At 38.5% G+C, this 19,562-nt stretch overlaps 1 protein-coding gene and 1 long non-coding RNA gene across 3 annotated transcripts in view; one reads left to right on the forward strand and one right to left on the reverse strand.

Annotated features, from left to right (window-relative positions):
* Positions 1-19,562, forward strand: part of KNTC1 (kinetochore associated 1) — a 74,272-nt gene that overhangs the window by 42,376 nt on the left and 12,334 nt on the right. For both annotated transcript variants that reach the window (XM_040443966.1, XM_040443965.1), the window contains exons 38-53: positions 429-485; positions 943-1,106; positions 2,134-2,238; positions 2,632-2,760; positions 3,616-3,732; positions 5,412-5,521; positions 9,225-9,432; positions 10,773-10,862; positions 12,196-12,367; positions 12,455-12,513; positions 12,866-13,082; positions 14,107-14,180; positions 14,451-14,661; positions 14,780-14,889; positions 17,449-17,495; positions 18,884-18,962. In XM_040443966.1, coding sequence (XP_040299900.1) covers positions 429-485; positions 943-1,106; positions 2,134-2,238; positions 2,632-2,760; positions 3,616-3,732; positions 5,412-5,521; positions 9,225-9,432; positions 10,773-10,862; positions 12,196-12,367; positions 12,455-12,513; positions 12,866-13,082; positions 14,107-14,180; positions 14,451-14,661; positions 14,780-14,889; positions 17,449-17,495; positions 18,884-18,962 — 1,949 coding nt within the window. The remainder of the gene's footprint in view (positions 1-428; positions 486-942; positions 1,107-2,133; positions 2,239-2,631; positions 2,761-3,615; positions 3,733-5,411; positions 5,522-9,224; positions 9,433-10,772; positions 10,863-12,195; positions 12,368-12,454; positions 12,514-12,865; positions 13,083-14,106; positions 14,181-14,450; positions 14,662-14,779; positions 14,890-17,448; positions 17,496-18,883; positions 18,963-19,562) is intronic.
* Positions 6,364-19,562, reverse strand: part of LOC121010376 (uncharacterized) — a 19,324-nt gene continuing 6,125 nt past the window's right edge. The window contains exon 3 of the long non-coding RNA XR_005781124.1: positions 6,364-6,398. This is a non-coding gene — a long non-coding RNA (uncharacterized LOC121010376). The remainder of the gene's footprint in view (positions 6,399-19,562) is intronic.

The following is a 19,562-nucleotide window of genomic DNA, read 5'->3' on the forward strand; positions in this document are numbered from 1 at the left end:
GAATATGGTGAATCTCGCAGGCACAATGCTGACCAAAAGAAGCCAAATACAAAAGAACACGTCATACTATATGATTTCATTCACGTAAAGTGCAAGGACAGGCTATAAAGAAGCCGTGCTGTCCGAAGTCAGGGGAATGGTTACTCTTGAGGGTGGATAATGACTGGAAAGGGGGAAGAGAGAGTTTTGGGTACTGGTAAGGTTCTATTTCTTGGTTTGGGTTCTGGGATGTGAATGTATTCACTTCATCAAGTTGTACATTTAACGTATGTATTTTTCTGTATATACTTAAGTGCTCTTTTTTTTTTTAAGTAGATTATTTTAGAACATTATTTGTTAATAGCATAATATTTAAATATTTCTTGGAATATGTGGTCTACAAGCAAGTTGTTTTATTTACTGTTAACATATTTCACTCTTTTTTGTAGAAAGCAAGAGACATCCCTTGGATTCTACAAGTTTACCATACCGTTCTATTAATGAAGGTACTTGACATCAGAAAAACAGAAATTCCTTGAAATCTTGAATATAAGTCTGACTTAATGTTCTTGATGTACTTAATTATGACTATTACAGTGTTACTCTTCCAGAAGGTCAAGAGACTGTCATTGGCTTGTAACATTAACTTACGAATCTGTTCATAAATTTTGGTTTTCCCCACGGAGAAGTGGTTTTTTGTTTTTTGTTTTTTTTCCAGCTAATGACTTAAGCATCTCAAAATAGATCAGTTATCATCAAACTTAGTTATTTTCTGGTTTAAATAAAGTCCGTGTTAATTCTCTCATTTACTAGCTTTAAGAACCAATTTTATGATAGTTATCTACATTGAAAACATTGGCTGTCCCTGAAAACAGTTTTTCAATAATTATGATCTTTATTTCTTTGAAAAATCTAAATATTAAAATACTTTTACTGAAATGAAGTACTTTTATCATTTCACAGGAGACAACCTCATTTTACCTATTATAAATTCCATCTCGGCATTGCTCCAGAACCTGCAAGAATCTAGCCAGTGGGAACTGGCCCTAAGATTTGTCATTGGTTCATTTGGTACCTGTCTTCAGCACTCTGTATCAAGCTTCATGGATGCCAGTCTGAGTGGAAAGGTATAGTTCTGAGAACAAATGCTTTCACTTTGGAGGAATATAGATACAAATACACCACCAAACAAACGGATTTGGAGTCCACATTTTCTCATTTGGCTCTGGAACAAGGAAATTGATAATTTGTCAGATTTAGGAAACATGTGTTGAGCATCTGAGATTCAGGTGTGGTTCAAGGTACTTGCATACTTTTCATATTCAGTCTTGACAACAGCCCTGAGGGTCTCCATTTTGCAAATGAGGAAGCAGACTGAGGGAGGTGAAATCATTCAGTTGAGGTTTTAAATTGCAGTGATATGTCTTTTTACTCCCAACCCAGTGAACACATTAGGTCAAAACTCTATCTGTTGTTTGTATTACTGTAGCCTAAATTATTATAATTATTACCTGACAGCATCATTGAAAAGATTCTAGAAGACAAAGTACCTGTTGATAACTTGCTTATGAAGCTAATCACAGAGAGAATTGCATCACTTCTACTATTCTGTTTATATTTGTTAAATAACAATTTTTTACAAAATTAACTTTATCTTTTTATATATATGTATACATTTTTTTTTTGAAAGAGAGGGAGTGTGCAAGTGTGGAGGGAGGGACAGAGAGAGGGAGAGAGAAAGAATCTTAAGCAGGCTCCGCATTCAGCACGGAACCTGGTGTGGAGCTCAATCCCATGACCCTGATCTGAGCTGAATTTAAGAGTTAGATGCTTAACCAACTAAGCCACCCAGGTGCCCCAAAATTAACTTTAAGTAAAGTATTGCTTTCAAAATTGCACATTTTAAGTCTGTCAACAGTGTATTCACCATGTCACCAACAGCACAATCAAGGTATAGAATATTTGAAAAGGTTCCTTTTTGTGCCTTCCCAGTCAGTTCCCCCCTTAGCTGCAGCATTCTGTCATCATAGATTAAATGCCAGCACATTTTGCATATAATGATGAATTTTCAAGTTCCTTAATATTTAAGAAGAGTTTTCAAAATGACACATAGATAGAAGTAGACCTAACAATTCTTTTGTTCTTTTCTAAAAGTTGTTTGGAGAGGCCACATTAGTTAAATCAAGGCATGTTGTTATGGAACTGAAAGAGAAAGCTGTTAAATTTATCAGGGGAAACGCTACAACACTGTTGCACAAAGTGAGTATCCGTTCTTGGTAAGCTGCTTTCTCTTTCTCTCTCTCTCTCTCTTTTCCTTTTCTCTCTCCTAGTTGCTTCTGATATCTCAGGATAAGAATGAGGATGGGGAGGGCATATTGGGGCTTAAAGAGAAGTGATGAGATTGTCAGGGAGAAGAAGGTAAGGGTTCTGTGCTATATACAACCTGTCCAAGTTGTTTCCTTAAGTTTATGGTAATGATAAAGGATGTTAAAACTAAGCAGACAAGTTGGAACCAAGTTACTCTACATCACTTTTCACGAAACACTTATTCTTTCTTAGGGGTTATAATTAAATTTCGTAACAAATAAGCATTCAGAGACCAAATTCTATTTTGATTGTAAAGAATGTTCTCTTGATGCTTTCTTCCAATAGGTATTTAATTGTCGCCTGGTGGATCTTGACTTGGCATTGGGTTACTGCACTCTGTTACCCCAAAAAGAAGTGTTTGAAAATCTCTGGAAGCTCATAGATAAAGCGTGGCAGAACTACGACAAAATTTTGGTATGGCCTGAGCAAGCACAGCTTCATTTCTTAAAGTATGAAGAGATTTAGGGGAAAAAATGAAGTTGGCTTTGCCACTTAATGATTTAGCAGAAGAAATGTGGAGCCAACTCTCTTGTTTTCTAACAGCTTTTCCTTGACTACTGACACACCATGAGTGTATATGCAGGTCATAAGCACTGCTCAACCCAAAGAATTAGGGTATTTTTTATTTCTTAAATCTGTATGTCGCCATAGACCTTCACTTCTTACATTTACTATATCTGAAGTGTATTTGAAACCTTAGACCCACGAACCAGGTCTTTTTTGTTGGACAAGGTTAGCAGATGCAGAATTTCTCTTTGATGTTTGTTTTAAAATTTGCCTTTTGGGGCACCTGGGTGGCTCAGTCAGTTGGGCGGCCGACTTCAGCTCAGGTCACGATCTCGCAGTCCGTGAGTTCGAGCCCCGCGTCAGGCTCTGGGCTGATGGCTCAGAGCCTAGAGCCTGTTTCCGATTCTGTGTCTCCCTCTCTCTCTGCCCCTTCCCCGTTCATGCTCTGTCTCTCTCTGTCTCAAAAAAAAATAAACATAAAAAAAAAAATTTTTTTTTAAATTTGCCTTTTGTGGGGATTTTATTTTCAGGATAACCAAAATTTGGCCTTTTCTTTGAAGGAAAGCCAGACTACATTTATGGCATCATAATAAAAGCTGAATGACCTATTATATCAATAATGACTGTGTGTATGAAGCAATATGTAATATTCCACACTGTTATCACAAAGAAAGGTTATGATTTTTGTTGTTGGGTTTCATCCAAAAGGTGTTAGAACATATTCTATTGTGATTGAATTTTAATTCTATTTTAATTTTTTAGGCAATATCTCTGGTGGGCTCTCAGCTGGCCAGCCTCTATCAGGAAATAGAAACAGAGCTTAAGTTCCGTGAACTCAGTACTGATGCTCAGTGGGGTATTCGTCTTGGCAAACTTGGTGTGAGTATTCTTGGTGTGAGTACCATCAAATTTGATCCATTCTGATGATTTCCCCAGGAAATCTTAAAGTCTTCTTCTTTGGGGAGAGGATGTATGTTGTAGACTCATAAATTTTAGTTATATTAAATATACACATTAGTGTTTTCAAACAAATAAGGACCATTTGCTTCATTTCCTCTTTTCTGTATTTTTAAGAAAATTTAGAAGAGGCTTAACTTTTTTTTAACGTCTGTTTATTTTTGAGAGAGAGAGACAGAATGTGAGTGGTGGAGGGGATGAGAGAGAGGGAGACAGAATCCAAAGCAGGCTCCAGGATCTGAGCTGTCAGCACAGAGCCCGATGCAGGGCTCAGACTCACGAACTGTGAAATTATGATCTGAGCCAAAGTCGGACACTTAACTGACTGAGCCACCCAGGTGCCCTTGACTTTTTTTTAATGTTTATTTTTGAGAGAGAATGCACTCGAGAGAGCAGAGCAGGGACAGAGAGGGAAGGAGAGAGAATCCCAAACAGAGAGAGGGAGAGAGAATGCCAAGCAGGTTCTGCACTGAAAGGTGTGGGACTGGAACCATGAACCGTGAGATCATGACCGGAGCCGAAATCAAGAGTTGGACACTTAACTGACTGAGCTACCCAGATGCACCCCTGAGGCTTGACATTTTTTTTCTACTTAGCTTTTTCACTGATAGAACTATATCTAGGATTAATTAACATATAAGCTGTTTCAGACCTAGCCTTTAGCCTCATACTTTTCTGTTGCTGTTTGGTGGAAGATAAGTCAACGTGAAGGTGCCTGGGTGGCTCAGTCGGTTAAGCATCTGACTTTGGCTCAGGTCATGATCTCATGGTTTGTTAGTTCGAGCCCTTCATCAGGCTTTGCACTGACAGTGCAGAGCATGCTTGAGATTCTCTCCCTCCGTCTCTGCTCCCTCCCTGCTTGTGTGCTCTCTCTCTTGCTCACTCTCTCTCAAAATAAGTAAATTTAAAAATTAAAAAGATAACATCAGTGTGTACACAGGTATACTGAAGTTTATGAACTCCTAGGGAAAAGTCATTTTTCACTTTGTAAATACAAACAGAACTGTGTTCTTGACGCTATGTCTTTAAAACATTTTGGAGCGCCTGGGTGGCTCAGTCGGTTAAGCGGCCGACTTCGGCTCAGGTCGTGATCTCGCGGTCCGTGAGTTCGAGCCCCGCATCGGGCTCTGTGCTGACAGCTCAGAGCCTGGAGCCTATTTCAGATTCTGTGTCTCCCTCGCTCTGACCCTCCCCCATTCATGCTCTGTCTCTCTTTGTCTCAAAAATAATAAATAAAAATTAAAAAAAAAAAAAAACATTTTATGTTACTCGCAAATAGGCTTATCAGGAATGTGATCACTACAGAAAGGATATGTGTTTTGAAGCCTAGTTCAAATGTAGAAATGGGACTGGTTATTGCTAACAACTAATTGATGAAGAACCGAAGGGTAACTTGATTAAGAGATTTGGGGCCCATAGCCAAATATATCTGAAATCTCAGAATGATGGTCAAGTTGGGTAGGGGGATAAAAAAGGGTTAGAGGAGTCTAGAAAAATGTTACTCTATAAAAAAGGACAATAAAAAGGCAAATCACCATGGTGTCCTTATTCTAATACCTTTCACTTTATTGGGGTTTTTGTTTTGCTCTTTTTATTTCTAGATTTCTTTCCAGCCGGTTTTCAGGCAACATTTTCTCACCAAGAAAGACCTCATTAAAGCTCTTGTGGAGAATATAGATATGGACACAAGCCTCATTCTGGAATATTGCTGGTAACTCTTTAAACTTTAGTGGTATTTTTACTATTAGGTTAACAAACTGATACTCCTTACTGCAAGAACACAGTAATAAAGATGATTATTCCATGCAGTCTATGGACTGTGGATGTTTTTTTTTTTTTTTTATCTCCAAACTAAGTGAATCCAAAACCAGATTAAATTCTCTTAGGTTATTACCTTTTAAATTCATGGTTAAGTGTTTCCCAGACTTGCCTCATGTTGAACATCACCTGGGGCTCCTGATTAAAAATAAAGATTCTTGGGCCCCTTCTGGTTCTGACTCAGCAGATCTGGGCCAAGCCCCAAACTCTGATCCGTAATAGGAGTTCCAGATGATTCCCATGATAGGAAAGTTTGGGAGTATTGTTATGAGCAATTGAACTTCTAAATCAGATCAACATAGGGGCAAAGTAATCTTAAATGAAGATATAATGGAGAGAAAAAAAAAAGATGTAATGAAAAGTATGATTTAGAGGCACCTGGGTGGCTCAGTCAGTTAAGCATCCAAGTTCAGCTCAGGTCATGATCTTGCGATTCTTGAGTTCAAGCCTCACACTAGTGGTGCAGAGCCTGCTTGGGATTCTCTCTCTCTCTCTCTCTCTCTCTCTCTCTCTCTCTCTCTCTTTCTCTGTCTCTCTGTCCCTTCTCCACTTTTCTCTCTTCCTCTCTGAAAATAAATAAACTTAAAAACAGTTTATTTATTTTGAGACAGAGTAAGGTGGGGGCAGAGAGAGAAGGAGAGAGAGAATCAAGCAGGCTTAACACTGTCCGTGCAGAGCCCAATGTGGGGCTTGAACTCACAAACCGTGAGATCATGACCTGAGCCGAAATCAAGAGTCAGATGCTTAACTGACTGAGCCACCCAGGCGCCCTTATAAATAAACTCTTAAATTAAAAAAAAAAAAAAAAGGATAATGAGGTTTCTTATTGAAAGAAAAGTGTGGGGGTGCGCACCTGGGTGGCTCAGTCAGTTAAGCATCTGACTTCTGCTCAGGTCATGATCTCACGGTTCATGGGTTTCAGCCCTGCATTGGGCTCTGGCTGACAGCTAGAGCTTGGAGCCTGCTTTGGATTTTGTGTCTCTGTCTGTCTGTCTGTCTGTCTCTCTCTCTCTCTCTGCTCCTCCCCTGCTTGTGCTCTGTCTCTCTCAAAAATAAATAAACATTAAAAAAAATTTTTTTAATATGATTTAGGGAGAATTTTTTTAAATAACAAGTAAATAAAATAAAACTAAAACTAAATGTTTATAGATAAGTTATTGTGATAAGTAGGAGTAAATAATATCTCAGACGTTTATGTAATAAATAGGATGACCAGTTTGTTGTCACTTTATTAGTTTCAAAGTGCTTTCATGCACCATCATTTAATTTTTACATTTTTATTGCATATTAGCACCAATTTATATATGAGAAAACAAACCCATATTCAGTGACCCACTTAAGGTCAAATAATAAGTGACTGGTTTTAAAATACTGTCTCTACCCCACTCATGCTCTCTCTCAAAAACAAATAAACAAAAAAAAATTTTTAATGGTCCTACTTAAAGCTTTTCTTGATATTTGTTATTCTGTGTAGCAAATTAAGCTATCATCTTAATAGGGCTTAAGGCATTTCAATTGTCTATAATTTCATTCTTCATTTTTTTCAAATTTTTATTTAAATTCTAGTTAACATACAGTGCAATATTGGTTTCAGAAGTAGAATTCAGTGATTCATCACTTACATACAACGCACAGTGCTCATCATAACAAGTGCCCTCCTTTATATTTGTTTTAATTTTTTTTTTAATGTTTATTTATTTTTGAGAGAGAGAGAGACAGAGACAGAGCATGAGCAGGTGAGGGGCAGAGAGAGAGGGAATCACAGAATCTGAAGCAGACTCCAGGCTCTGAGCTGTCAGCACAGAGCCCGATGCAGGGCTCGAACTCAAGAACCTTGAGATCATGACCTGAGCCGAAGTTGGACGCTTAACTGACTGAGCCACCCAGATGCCCCTGTTTTAATATTTTTTAACATTTATTTGAGACAGAGTGCAAGTGGGGAGGGGCAGAGAGAGGGAGACAGAATCCAAAGCAGGCTCCAGGCTTTGAGCTGTCAGCACAGAGCCCGACGCGGGGCTCAAACTCTAACTATGAGATCGTGACCTGAGCCAAAGTCAGACGCTTAACCAACTGAGCCACCCAGGTACCCCAGCAAGTGCCCTCCTTAATATCCATCACCCATCTAGCCCATCTCCCACTCACATCTCTCCATCAGCCGTTTGTTCTCTATCTTTAAGAGTCTCTCATGGTTTGTTTCCCTCTCTCTTTTCTCCTCCTCCCATATGTTCATCTGTTTTGTTTCTTAAATTCCACATGAGTTAAATCATATGGTATTTGTCTTTCTCTGAATTATTTCACTTAGCACAATACACATAATAGCTCCATTTCATTCTTATTTTTTAAATCTTTATTATTTTTCTAATAAGATAGAACATATTAAAATCAAAGTTCCATATAATCTTACCATTCAGGAATAATCACCGTTTAAAGAATTTCGCCTATATTGTTCCTTTATTTCCCCTGTGCATATAAAAACATGCATTCTTTAAGTTTATCACAAACAGAATCATATTTTACAAACTATTTTATAACATGCATCATTCACTTAACAGTATATTTATAAGATTGGTACATATAGCTTTTCTTTGTATCTCTTGAACTCTGGTATTCCTTTGTATGAATAACTTATTTAGCCCCTTTTCAATGGATAATTGAATTGCTCTCAGTTTTTAAATATTACAAACAGTTGTTGCAGCAGACATCCTTGTATGTGTATCTTGGCTATTTTTTGTGAAGGGTGTGAAAGTGGAATTGCCCTATTAAATATTTTCAATTTTATTACAAATTTATCCCCAGTATTATGCCATTATATGGCCATGATTTTTTTTTAAGTTTATTTTATTTTTATTTTGAGAGACAGAGTGCAAGCAGAGAGGGACAGAGAGAGAGAGGAGAGAGAATTCCAGGCAGGCCCCATGGTGTCAGTGCAGAGTCCAACGTGGGGCTCTATCTGGTGAGCTGTGAGATCATGACCTGAGCTGAGATCAAGAGTCAGATACTTAACTGACTGAGCCACCCAAGCACCCCAAGATCTGATGATTTATTTATTTATTTATTTAAATTTTTTAGTGTTTATTTTTGAGAGCGTGTGTGAGTGGGGGAGGGGCAGACAGAGAGGGAGACAGAGGAACTGAAGCAGGCTCTGCACTAACAGCACAGAACCCAACATGGGACTTGAATCCACCAACAATGAGATCATGACCTGAGCTAAAGTCAGGTGCTTAACCAACTGAGCTACCCAAAGGGCCCCAAGATCTGGGTTTTTTAAAGTGTATTTAGTTTTTGAGAGAGGGAGAGAGTGAGAATCCCAAGCAGTCCACACTGCCAGCATGGAGCCTGATGCAGGGCTGGAACCCATGAACTGCAAGATCATGACCTGAACTGAAACCAGGAGTCCTACGCTTTAACCGGCTAAGCCACCCAGGTGCCCCCCAAGATCTGATTTATTAAAGACAGCAGTTAACTCTTGATGATGTGTATGTGATCTGATAATGAGGCTGGACAATGAGAGGGTTCGATGGGAGTGTGTCAGTGAGAAATTGTATGGAAACACATGCATGGAGAGAAGTTAGCCTGTATTTGAATACTTCTTTTAGCACATTTCAGTTGGACTGTGATGCAGCTCTTCAGCTATTCATCGAAACACTGCTACACAACACCAATGCCAGCCAAGGCCAGGGAGACCTGAGCACACAGTCTGCAAAGCAGCAGCACCCCAAACTCCTGGCCAAAGCCCTGGAAATGGTTCCTCTACTGACGAGCACAAAAGATCTGGTCATCAGTCTTAGTGGAATACTGCATAAGGTAGATGAATGGGGAACTGAATGTATCGGGTCACTTCAAACATCCCTCCTACCCTTAGTTAATTTAGGTACATAGAGTAACAAGCTGGAAAAGTAAGTCCTGTATTTTTTATAAACTTATAATTTTGGTAATTTTAGATTTCTACCTTTTTAATATAGCTTAATGTAGTAGTTTTCCTCCCTTTTTCCCTGAAAATAGAAATAGCATTTTTTTTCAGATTTTTGAAAATAGCACACATTCTTTGAAAAAGATCAAACTAGAGAGAAGTATTAATCAAAAAGTAAAATCTCTATAACCCCATTCCCATAGATAAAAAAGTTAGTAGTTTGGTGACTGATTTAGACTAAATATTCTATTCTGTTATTCTCCTTTTTTTCACTGAACATATTGTCATTATGTGTCAATAACATACATCTATCTCATTTTTGACAGGTACATATTACTCCACTGTGTGGATAAACATACTGTAACCAAGCCTTTAGGGATGGACACTTAAATTATTTGTATATTTTACTATTAAATACTGCTACAATGAATATCTCCATACATACATATACCTATTTGGCCTCTAGTCTGATTATTTTCTTAGGACATCTTCCTGAGAATTGAAACTTTTAAGTCAAGGAGTAGTTTGTTGGGGGAGTAAAGGTGGATTGAAGGGCAAGGAAGATTGTAAGACTACAAGAAATACTTCAGTATTTCCTGAAATTCAGCCAAAATTAATAAAGACTTTCACAAAAGTTCTAGGTACTACGGAAATCATCTTCCCACTTAGTTCAGTGTTGTTATTCATGTGACTTGAGTTGGCATTTAAGAAATGAAAAAAAAGTAATGGTGTGTGGGCAGAAACAAAGAACAAAGAGAATACTTCCTTTCTTTTCATGAACATATATAGATGCCACCCAATTAATTTTTGCATTTTAGTATGTGGTTAGAGCCAGAATGGAATACTTGGAGAAACTTTTGCTTGGAGGCCCACACTTTTAGTTACATAATTTTCAAGAAAACGTCCATTTCCTCCTATTGTACTTTTCCCATCTTAAATGGAAGACATAGAATTTTCATTTAAAGATCTTACAAAATTATGAAGTCTTGACATATTTATTCTTTCTAGATTTTTAGTATCCTAGGAACAGCTTTCTTTTTAAAATCACTTCTGAGACATTTTAAGGTTTATTTATCCTGATACAACTAATTTTAGAGATAAGAGCATTTCAGTTCATTTGTAGAAGAATTATCTAACACTATGGCACACTGACATTTTACATTTTTGATCTGTACTGATGACCATAATAAAACCTGACCATCTTAAGTTTTGACATATTTTTACTTTTATACAGTTGGATCCCTACAGCTATGAAATGATTGAAGTGGTCCTGAAGGTTATAGAAAGAGCTGATGAAAAGATAACCAACATTAATATCAATCAGGTATAACTAATGTATCGTAGATTTTAGAATTATATTTTTGCTTCTTTTTGGATCATTTAACAAAATTGTGGTCCTATAGGACCTTTCTGGACTGTCCTTTGAGCTTCATTTTTCGTTTGGTTCCTCTTTATTTTTTTTATTCTTTTTTTTTTTTTAAGATTTTAAAAAATGTTTTGAGAGAGAGTGTGTGTGCGCACGCGCGTGTGAGTGGGGAAGGGGCAGAGGGAGAGACAATTCCAAGCAGGCTCTGCACTGTCAGCAGAGAGCCCTCCTCGGGGCTTAATCTCACAAACTGTGAGATCATGACCTAAGCCAGAATCAAGAGTCGGACACTTAACTGACTGAGCCACTCAGGTGCCCCTGGTTCTTTAAAAGGGATACAGAAGTAAAAAGACTTGTCACGCTCAGGGTGCCTGGGTGGCTCAGCCAGTTAAGTGTTTGACTTTGGCCCAGGTTATGATCTCACAGTTTGTGGGTTCAAGGCCCAGCATGGGGTTTGGCACTGACTAGAACCTGCTTTGGATTCTCTGTCTCCCTCTCTCTCTGCCCCTCTGCCACTCATGCTTTCTGTAAATAAATACTTCTCATGCTCTTCATATTTTATTGTTTATCTTAATCCTATTTTGGCTTTACTGAGGCAGTTTAAATTTGTCTAAGATCATGAAGTCACTAAAGGACTAATTTAGAAGAATTAAAGCAAAATTTTTGTGATTCAACAACAACAAAAAAAAAAAAAAAAAAAGAAGAAGAAGAAGAAGAAGAAGTAGTATGTGGGACCCAGAGTTAGATTCCACTTTCTATATTAGTAGGTAGGACTGACTCAATTCTATTACTTTCAGGAACTTCTTAGTCTTTTATGAATTTTGGTCATAGTACCTTTTGTATCTTTTTAAAATGGATTTAAACATTAAAAGAAAATGGGTTGATTCAAAAAATTATACAAGCACCCAAAATATCAGATATAAGCCTAAAGAGATGTAAGGGTATAGAGGATTAATTTTAGACCTCCTTCCTACCTTTTTAAAATGAAATCCAGTATTTTTGAGGTCTCCCTCAGACTGTTTGAAGAAGTTATGAGGAACTTTCAGACTCACTTACAAAAATCCCACCAATAACAGGATTCCATTAGTTTCTCTGAGTATAATTTCTTTAATCATCATATAAATTGTGGTTTAGAAGGATAATCTTAGAGGTAAAACTACAAAAGGTTTTGGTTCTCTTAATGAAAACAAGACCATCTCAGGAATGGAATTCTATGACACGATCAAGTTAGAGAGTTAAGAAACAGGATTGGTTTAAGCTCACAAGAAAATACATTTATATTTTAATATAGGCATTGAGTCTTCTGAAACATTTGAAATCATACAGAAGAATATCTCCTCCGGTGGACCTAGAATATCAGTATATGTTGGAGCATGTGATAAGTTTGCCATCAGCTGCCCAAACTAGACTGCCTTTTCACCTAATATTCTTTGGCACAGCACAGAACTTCTGGAAAATTCTCTGTATGTTCCTTAACTTCTTACAAATTTTACTGAATAGCCCAAATTTGTTTTCTTAAGCAAATCATAATCTTCTTGTTTCTTTTTTAGCTACAGAACTCAGTGAAGAATCTTTCCCAACACTGCTCCTAATTTGTAAATTAATGAAGGTAATGGGTTGAGACTTGGTCAAACATACCTTTATACCCTCTAGTTAACTCAGACCCTTTGTAGAAGGATTTTGTACTACTTTTATGTAAAACCCTTAAAGGCGAGCATGTAAATCAACCTCAGGTTTTTTCTTTTAAGTATATATTTTTTAATGTTTATTTATTTGGGGGCAGGGGAGGGGCAGAGAGGGAGAGAATCCCAAGCAGGCTCTGCACTCCTAGCAAAGAGCCCTTTGCAGGGCTTGATCTCACGACCATGAGATCATGATCTGAACCAAAATCAGTCCGATGTTTAACCGACTGAGCCACCCAGGTGCCCCCAGCCTTAACTTTTCTTTTCCTCTCTTTGAAGTTCTCTTTGGACACTCTGTATGTGTCTACAGCCAAACATGTTTTTGAAAAAAAACTGAAGCCAAAGCTTCTGAAGTTAACACAAGCTAAATCCTCAACACTGATTAACAAGGAAATAACTAAGATCACTCAAACCATCGAGTCCTACTTATTGTCTATAGTTAACCCAGAGTGGGCTGTAGCTATTGGCATCAGTCTTGCCCAGGATATCCCAGAAGGTATGGATTCTTCCTCTAAGTGGGCTCGAAATTGTCGGCTTATTTTGAACTTGCAATAAAAAAATTTACTCCTTACCTATCTTTGAGAAGAGGCATTTAAAACTATTGATGGTAGTTAAAAATGTTATGTGCCCTTTCTCTTCACTTGGTGCATTGCTGAAATGATTAAAATTTGCTGAACGTTGAAAGGCTCCAGTGAAGTCAGCAAGGCTCCTTGCAGCTTATCAGGGTGCAGGGATGTGGGTGTTCTCTATCTTGTCTGTAGGAATAGAAATTGCTTCCTAACAGGTACTCCTGCTTCTAGTAATGAATCCTTACATGTTCTTGCATAAGCAAATAAGCACACAAACACAGGCACTTACTGCCATGTTTTTAGTTGTAACAGAAGTCAAAAATAACTACTTTTTAGTTATTTTTTTAATATTTATTTATTTTTGACACAGAGCACAAGCAGGGGAGGGGCAGAGAGAGAGAGAGGGAGACACAGAATCTGAAGCAGGCTCCAGGCTCTAGGCTCTGAGCTGTCAACACAAAGCCCAACGTAGGGCTTGAAACCACGAACCCTGAGATCATGACCTGAGCTGAGGTTGGATGCTTAACCAACTGAGCCACGCAGTCACCCCTAAAAAATAACTGTTTTTTTAAAATGCTCATTTGTCAGGAATTTGTTTTTAAAAATAGAGCATATGCATAGAATAGAATACTATATAGTTGATTTGGAAAGATACCCAAGGTGTATATTAAGTCAGAACAGTGGACAATACCACATGTATGATCTTAGCCTGTTGGGGTTAAAATGTGTGCGTGTACACACAGACACACACGGGAAACTTCTGAAGGAATAGAAGCTGAAGAGGAGCCTTTGGACTTTTACTTTTTACTTTGTATCCTTCTGTTTAAATTATGTTTTTTCTCTGAGTATGCATTCTTGTATTAAAAAAAAAAAACCTTGATAATTTGATTAAAATACATTTATCTTAAAAGGATTATGATTTGTTTATAAATCTCTTTTTTATCTGTTCAGGTTCTTTCAAGATGTCCAGCTTGAAATTCTGCCTGTATTTAGCTGAGAGATGGCTACAGAATATCCCATGTCAGGTGAGTCTGAACTGTACAATGGAAGGCTCCTCTCTTTTCATTTACATAGTGTGCTCCCTGGCCCACCTTCTCATCCCGCCCTGCTGATGGCATCTTTAAGGGTTGGATGCCTAAAATGGATAAAGAAGATGAGAATTTGAGTAGCTATGTAAGGATGTAACTAAGGCAGGGAGGGACCTTGATTGATAAAGATGATTCTTCGCCTCACCTGAGGTTTTAGAATGTGACCTTTTCTTGGAATCCCTGCTTGGGATTTTTTTTTTTTTTAAGGATGAAACACGTGAAAAAGCAGAGGCTTTGTTGAAGAAGCTTCATATTCAGTACCGGCGATCAGGCACTGAAGCCGTGCTCATAGCCCACAAGCTCAACACCGCGGAATATCTAAGAGTGATAGGAAAGCCTGCACATCTCATCGTCAGTCTGTACGAGCATCCTAGCATAAGTCAGAGAATTCAGAATTCCTCCAGCAAAGAATATCCCGGTGAGGACAAAGCACCATTTATCTTTCTGCTCAGGAAGAACTGTCATTTTGATTCCCAGTTATCTTGCACTGAAAACTTGGGTTTCTCTTTTTTTCAACTCTATTTTGAATATCTTAGATATTCACGCAGCTGCCAAAGAAATTGCCGAAGTTAACGAAATTAATTTGGAGAAAGTCTGGGACATGTTGTTGGAGAAGTGGCTGTGCCCGTCCACAAAACCTGGTGAGGTCAGTCCGTCCTCTGAGAGGTTCTCTTGTCCTTTCTGTTGGCTCTGCATTGATAGAACCTTCGGATTAGGAGCTCAGACTTAACACAAGGAATGTTTGCTGCTTTTAATACCTTCTGTTATCAGATGAGTCTTCATGAGGTTATTTCCTTTTTCTTTCTATTTAAATATTGTTTTGCCACTATTTTACCTTTTAATTGGTGATTTCAGATGAACTCTTGTATAAAAGAAGTGGTCTGTGCTTAGATTCATGTGATTAACTTTTTATTTTTCTTAGATTCATGTGATAATTTTATTTTGAAATAATTTTAAACATACAGAAAAGTTGCAGTAGTGTGAATGAATTCCTGTACACCCTTCACCCAACTCTGTTGATGTTTAACATTTTGCCATATTTGCTTTGCCCTATAATATATATATTTATGGTATTTTTCTGGACCGTCTGAGAATTAATGGTATGTGGCATCCCCTTTCACCTCTTAACAAGTCTGTATATCCTAAGAACAAGGCTTTTCTCTTACTTCACCACAGTATAATTATCAAAATTAGATCATTTTAAATTGGTACACTATTGATACAGTACAAACATAGGCTTGAATCTGTGGTCCACATTATAATTTAATGAATTGGCCCAATAGTGCTCTTTTAAGGAACTTTCTCCCCCTGGACCAGGGTCTAGTCTAAGACTATATACATTGCATGTATTTGTCATATCTTTAATCTCTTTTATTTATTTATTTAAAAATTTTTTTTGATGTTTATGTATTTTTGACAGTGAGACAGAGCATGAGTGGGGGAGGGGCAGAGAGAGGGAGACACAGAATCTGAAGCAGGCTCCAGGCTCTGAGCTGTCAGCACAGAGCCCGACACAGGGCTGGAACTCACAAACCATGAGATCATGACCTGAGCCAAAGTCAGACGCTCAAACAACTGAGCCACCCAGATGCCCCATCTTTAATCTCTTTTAATCTAGAATAGTTCCATAGCTTTTCCTTGTCTTTCATGACACCTGACTTTAAAAAAAAAAAAATTTTTTTTTTAATGTTTATTTACTTTTGAGAGAGAGACACAGAGAGCTGGGGAGAGGCAGAGAGGAGGGGAGACACAGAATCTGAAGCAGGCTCCAGGCTCTGAACTGTCAGCACAGAGCCCGATGCAGGACTCAAACCCACAAACAGATCATGACCTGAGCTGAAGTCAGACGGTTAACCCAGTGAGCCACCCAGGCACCCCTGATATTCTTGGAGCATACAGACCATTTGTTTTAGAAGCTATCCTTCAATTTGTGTTTGTCTGATATTTCCTCATGATAAGATTCTAATGATGCATTTTGGGCCAGAATCCTACTTAAGTGATATCGTGTGCTTCTCAGGGTATGACATTTGGAGGCACGTGATGTCTGATGTCCGTTTGCCAGAATAGGTGATGTGAGTTTAAATAACCTGGTTAAGATGTTGTCAGTGTCCATATTACATAGTTACTGTATTTCCTTTTGTAACTATTAGGGGAGGTGTTTTGAGACAGTTTAATAACTTGTTCCTCCTCAAACTCCTTTCCCTACGACACATAATCCAATTTAGCATCTATTGATGATTCTTACTCTAGTCTATTTTACTGTGATGGGATATTGGTGTTTTTAAAGGGGGCCAGCCAGTTGGTTTGCAAAATGTCTCCTTGTGATGTTTCTCATGATTAGATTCAGGTTATGTGTTTTGGGCAAGGATACCATATAGTTAATGTGTTTTTTTTTCAGTGTATCACATCAGGAGGCATATAGTGTTAGAAGCAGTATCACTGACATTTATGCTGGGATTCAGCAATCCCAACACAGAATTTTCTGCAGTACTTCTGCGTTTTCAGGCAGAACTCAATTAGGGAGCCTTCCTCTATCCACGTAGGCAGATATGCTTGAAAAAAAATGTATGTGTCAACAAATACTATAACTGAAATGACATTAGGTTTTTAATTATTTTTTATATCCCTTAGCATCCAATTTAGCAAGTATTTATTAAATGTTTGCAAAGAACAAGAACTGTGCTTCAATGGAAACGGAAGCATATCTAGGCCTCATAGAATCTGTGGTTGACTCAGAAACCGATGTGTTTTAACTTATACATAAATTCGAGGAACTGAACAAAAGCACCCTGAAGCCAGGAACTGGGACTGTCCATAGCACCTTGCACATTGCTTTGTAAGTCCCAGTAAATCTGTACTGAATTACTCAAGGACTCATTTAAAATCCATGGAGTCCTTTCCTTTTAAAAATTATCCAGTGACTGTAAATGCCAGGAGGACAGGAACATCTGTTTCATTCACTCAGGCAACCCACGAGCCTGGGATTGTGCCTGGCACATAGTAAGTGCTCAGTAAATATTTGTTGACTGAATAATGTGAGGAAACTAATTTTGAAAGGAAAAGTTTTTTCATAAAGTAATGGGTTACACTCTAATGTCTTCTATGTAAACAATTCTGTGTATTGGGTTTTTCACCTAATAGGTTGTGTTAGCTTCTATAGTCCACAAACTTTTAGTTTTTTGAATTTGTTTTTCACTTTTTCAAGAAACCGTCAGAATTATTTGAACTTCAAGAAGATGAAGCACTCCGAAGGTACTCTTTCTTTACTTAGATGTGTCTGTATCTTGTTGCCCAGTAGGAGTCTTAAAACAAATCTGTCAGAGGTTGGTTTTGAAAAGACTTTTCTTCCTATAATTTGGGTCAGAGTCTCTGAGAAGAATCACTTCATTGATATATGGCCATGAATATGTACAACTATCTCCAGTGGAATAAACAACCAAGATCCAGAATTTCTGAACCTTCAGTGAGTCCCTACTGACGTTGAGGGTTCTTTAGCAGAGAATGCACCTCAAACAAAGGAGTATTCTTATTTGCTAGGCTAGGACTCTGGCCCCAGACCCTTATGTATTCTGTCCCCCACGTGAGCTGGGCTGGTTCAGGTATGGGCCACCAGCATTCCTTTCCCCTTCTAACCTAAGACTGAGACCAAGGAAGGCACGTTGGTTTCATCTAACATGCTAAATCTGATTGGTCATGGCTTGCTGACCATATCTGGGCCCAAATCTAAAAGGATATGGTAATCCATTAATGATGCTTGGCACAGGCACAGGAGAGGGAGTGGTGACATGCGTGCCAGCTTTTTGCCATTCCTGGTCTAGACCAAAAGTAGGTCAAGTCACTTGCGAAGCCTTACACCCTGCGTCCGCCCTGGATCTGATAGAGAGGATGTGAAAAGGCAAACCCAAGAGAAGAATTTCTCCTGGTTTGGGCAGAGGTGGCTTACCACCCCTTCTATGTCCTCTTTTCCTGTGGACCCCACCTTGTCCTTGCTTAGTCTTTGAAACACAGGGGTACCTTTGTCTAAGCAACAGGTAGATTCATCCTGCCGTGTCTAACTGAACCAGCCACGATGGAAAGCCTCACAGAGAAACGATTCAAAGAGAGAAAAAAAATCCCTAGGAGATCCCAAAGGGATACTTCATACTAATTTTGTAGCTTCCTGCCATTTCCCACTGAAAGCTCCACCCTCTCCTTTGCCTGGTACCCTGCCCACCCCATCCATCTTGCCCTTCTCTGGGTGGGGGCCAGTCAGGCCTGAGTCTAGAGGTTGAATTGTGCCACTTAACAAGGTCCTGTGAACTAAAATAGAATTTTCCATGTGTAGGATCCAATGTACTTTGCAGCTATAGTTTGTATTAATTTCTTAAATAGAATTTAAATTACCAGAGATTGGCTGTTTTATAGATGAGAAGACTGGGGCCTGGCATTTATCGTATTTATTTTCTTTAGCTATGCCTGCAACTCAAGAAAAGCACAAGCATCCATTCAGGGGAAAAGCAAAAATGTTCTTGACCCATAATCCTTCAGGCCCATGTTTGGGATGTCTGGTAACTTTTTCCATGGACAGCAAAAGGTCTGTTGTTTGGGTAACCGATCACTAAATTAAAATCCAAATGTAATTTAAAATATTTTTTCTCCAGAGTCCTGTATCTCCTTCTGTCTCGCCCGATTGATTACAGCTCAAGAATGCTGTTCGTGTTTGCAACATCAGCGACAACTGTAAGCCCTGGACACAGAGTCTCAGCTTACCCTTTTCTTCCTGCGTATTTACCGTGCTTGATACCATTAGGGGATGGTTACGATAATGCTCACTTACACATTAAGTACTCAAAGTACTGCGTATTTTACTTGGTAATCAGGACTATAGTATCTGCAGGCTCTATTAGGTGCTAGCTTCCGTAACATCCTGTTTGGCAAACTGAACCAATTGACAGTTCCCACAGTTATCTGCATTTAAAGTTATTAACTCCTTGGTTGGACAACATTCCTAATACCAGGGGCCAAACCAACTGGTCTCAACGCCCTGCAGGACCTACTTCACCCTTTGCTTGTGCCTCCCTCCCTCCCTCCCCACTAAATGTTAGCTGCACTAAACTTTCCCTTTTCCCTAAAGGCAACACTACTTCTTTGGCCTTCAGGCTTTTGCCCGTGGAAATGTTCTGAGGCAGAAACGGAGAGAAAGAGCCAGGAGCAAATAGGTCTTGGATAGAAGGAAGAAAAGAGGGAAATCTAAGATGCTTGATTATATGCCCTCAACAGCAAGGGGAGGGTTTCTTTCTTTCTTTCTTTTTCTTTCTTTCTTTCTTTCTTTCTTTCTTT

The sequence above is a fragment of the Herpailurus yagouaroundi genome, unplaced genomic scaffold (assembly GCF_014898765.1).
Source record: "Herpailurus yagouaroundi ecotype Mexico unplaced genomic scaffold, PumYag 191, whole genome shotgun sequence".
NCBI lineage: Eukaryota > Metazoa > Chordata > Mammalia > Carnivora > Felidae > Herpailurus > Herpailurus yagouaroundi.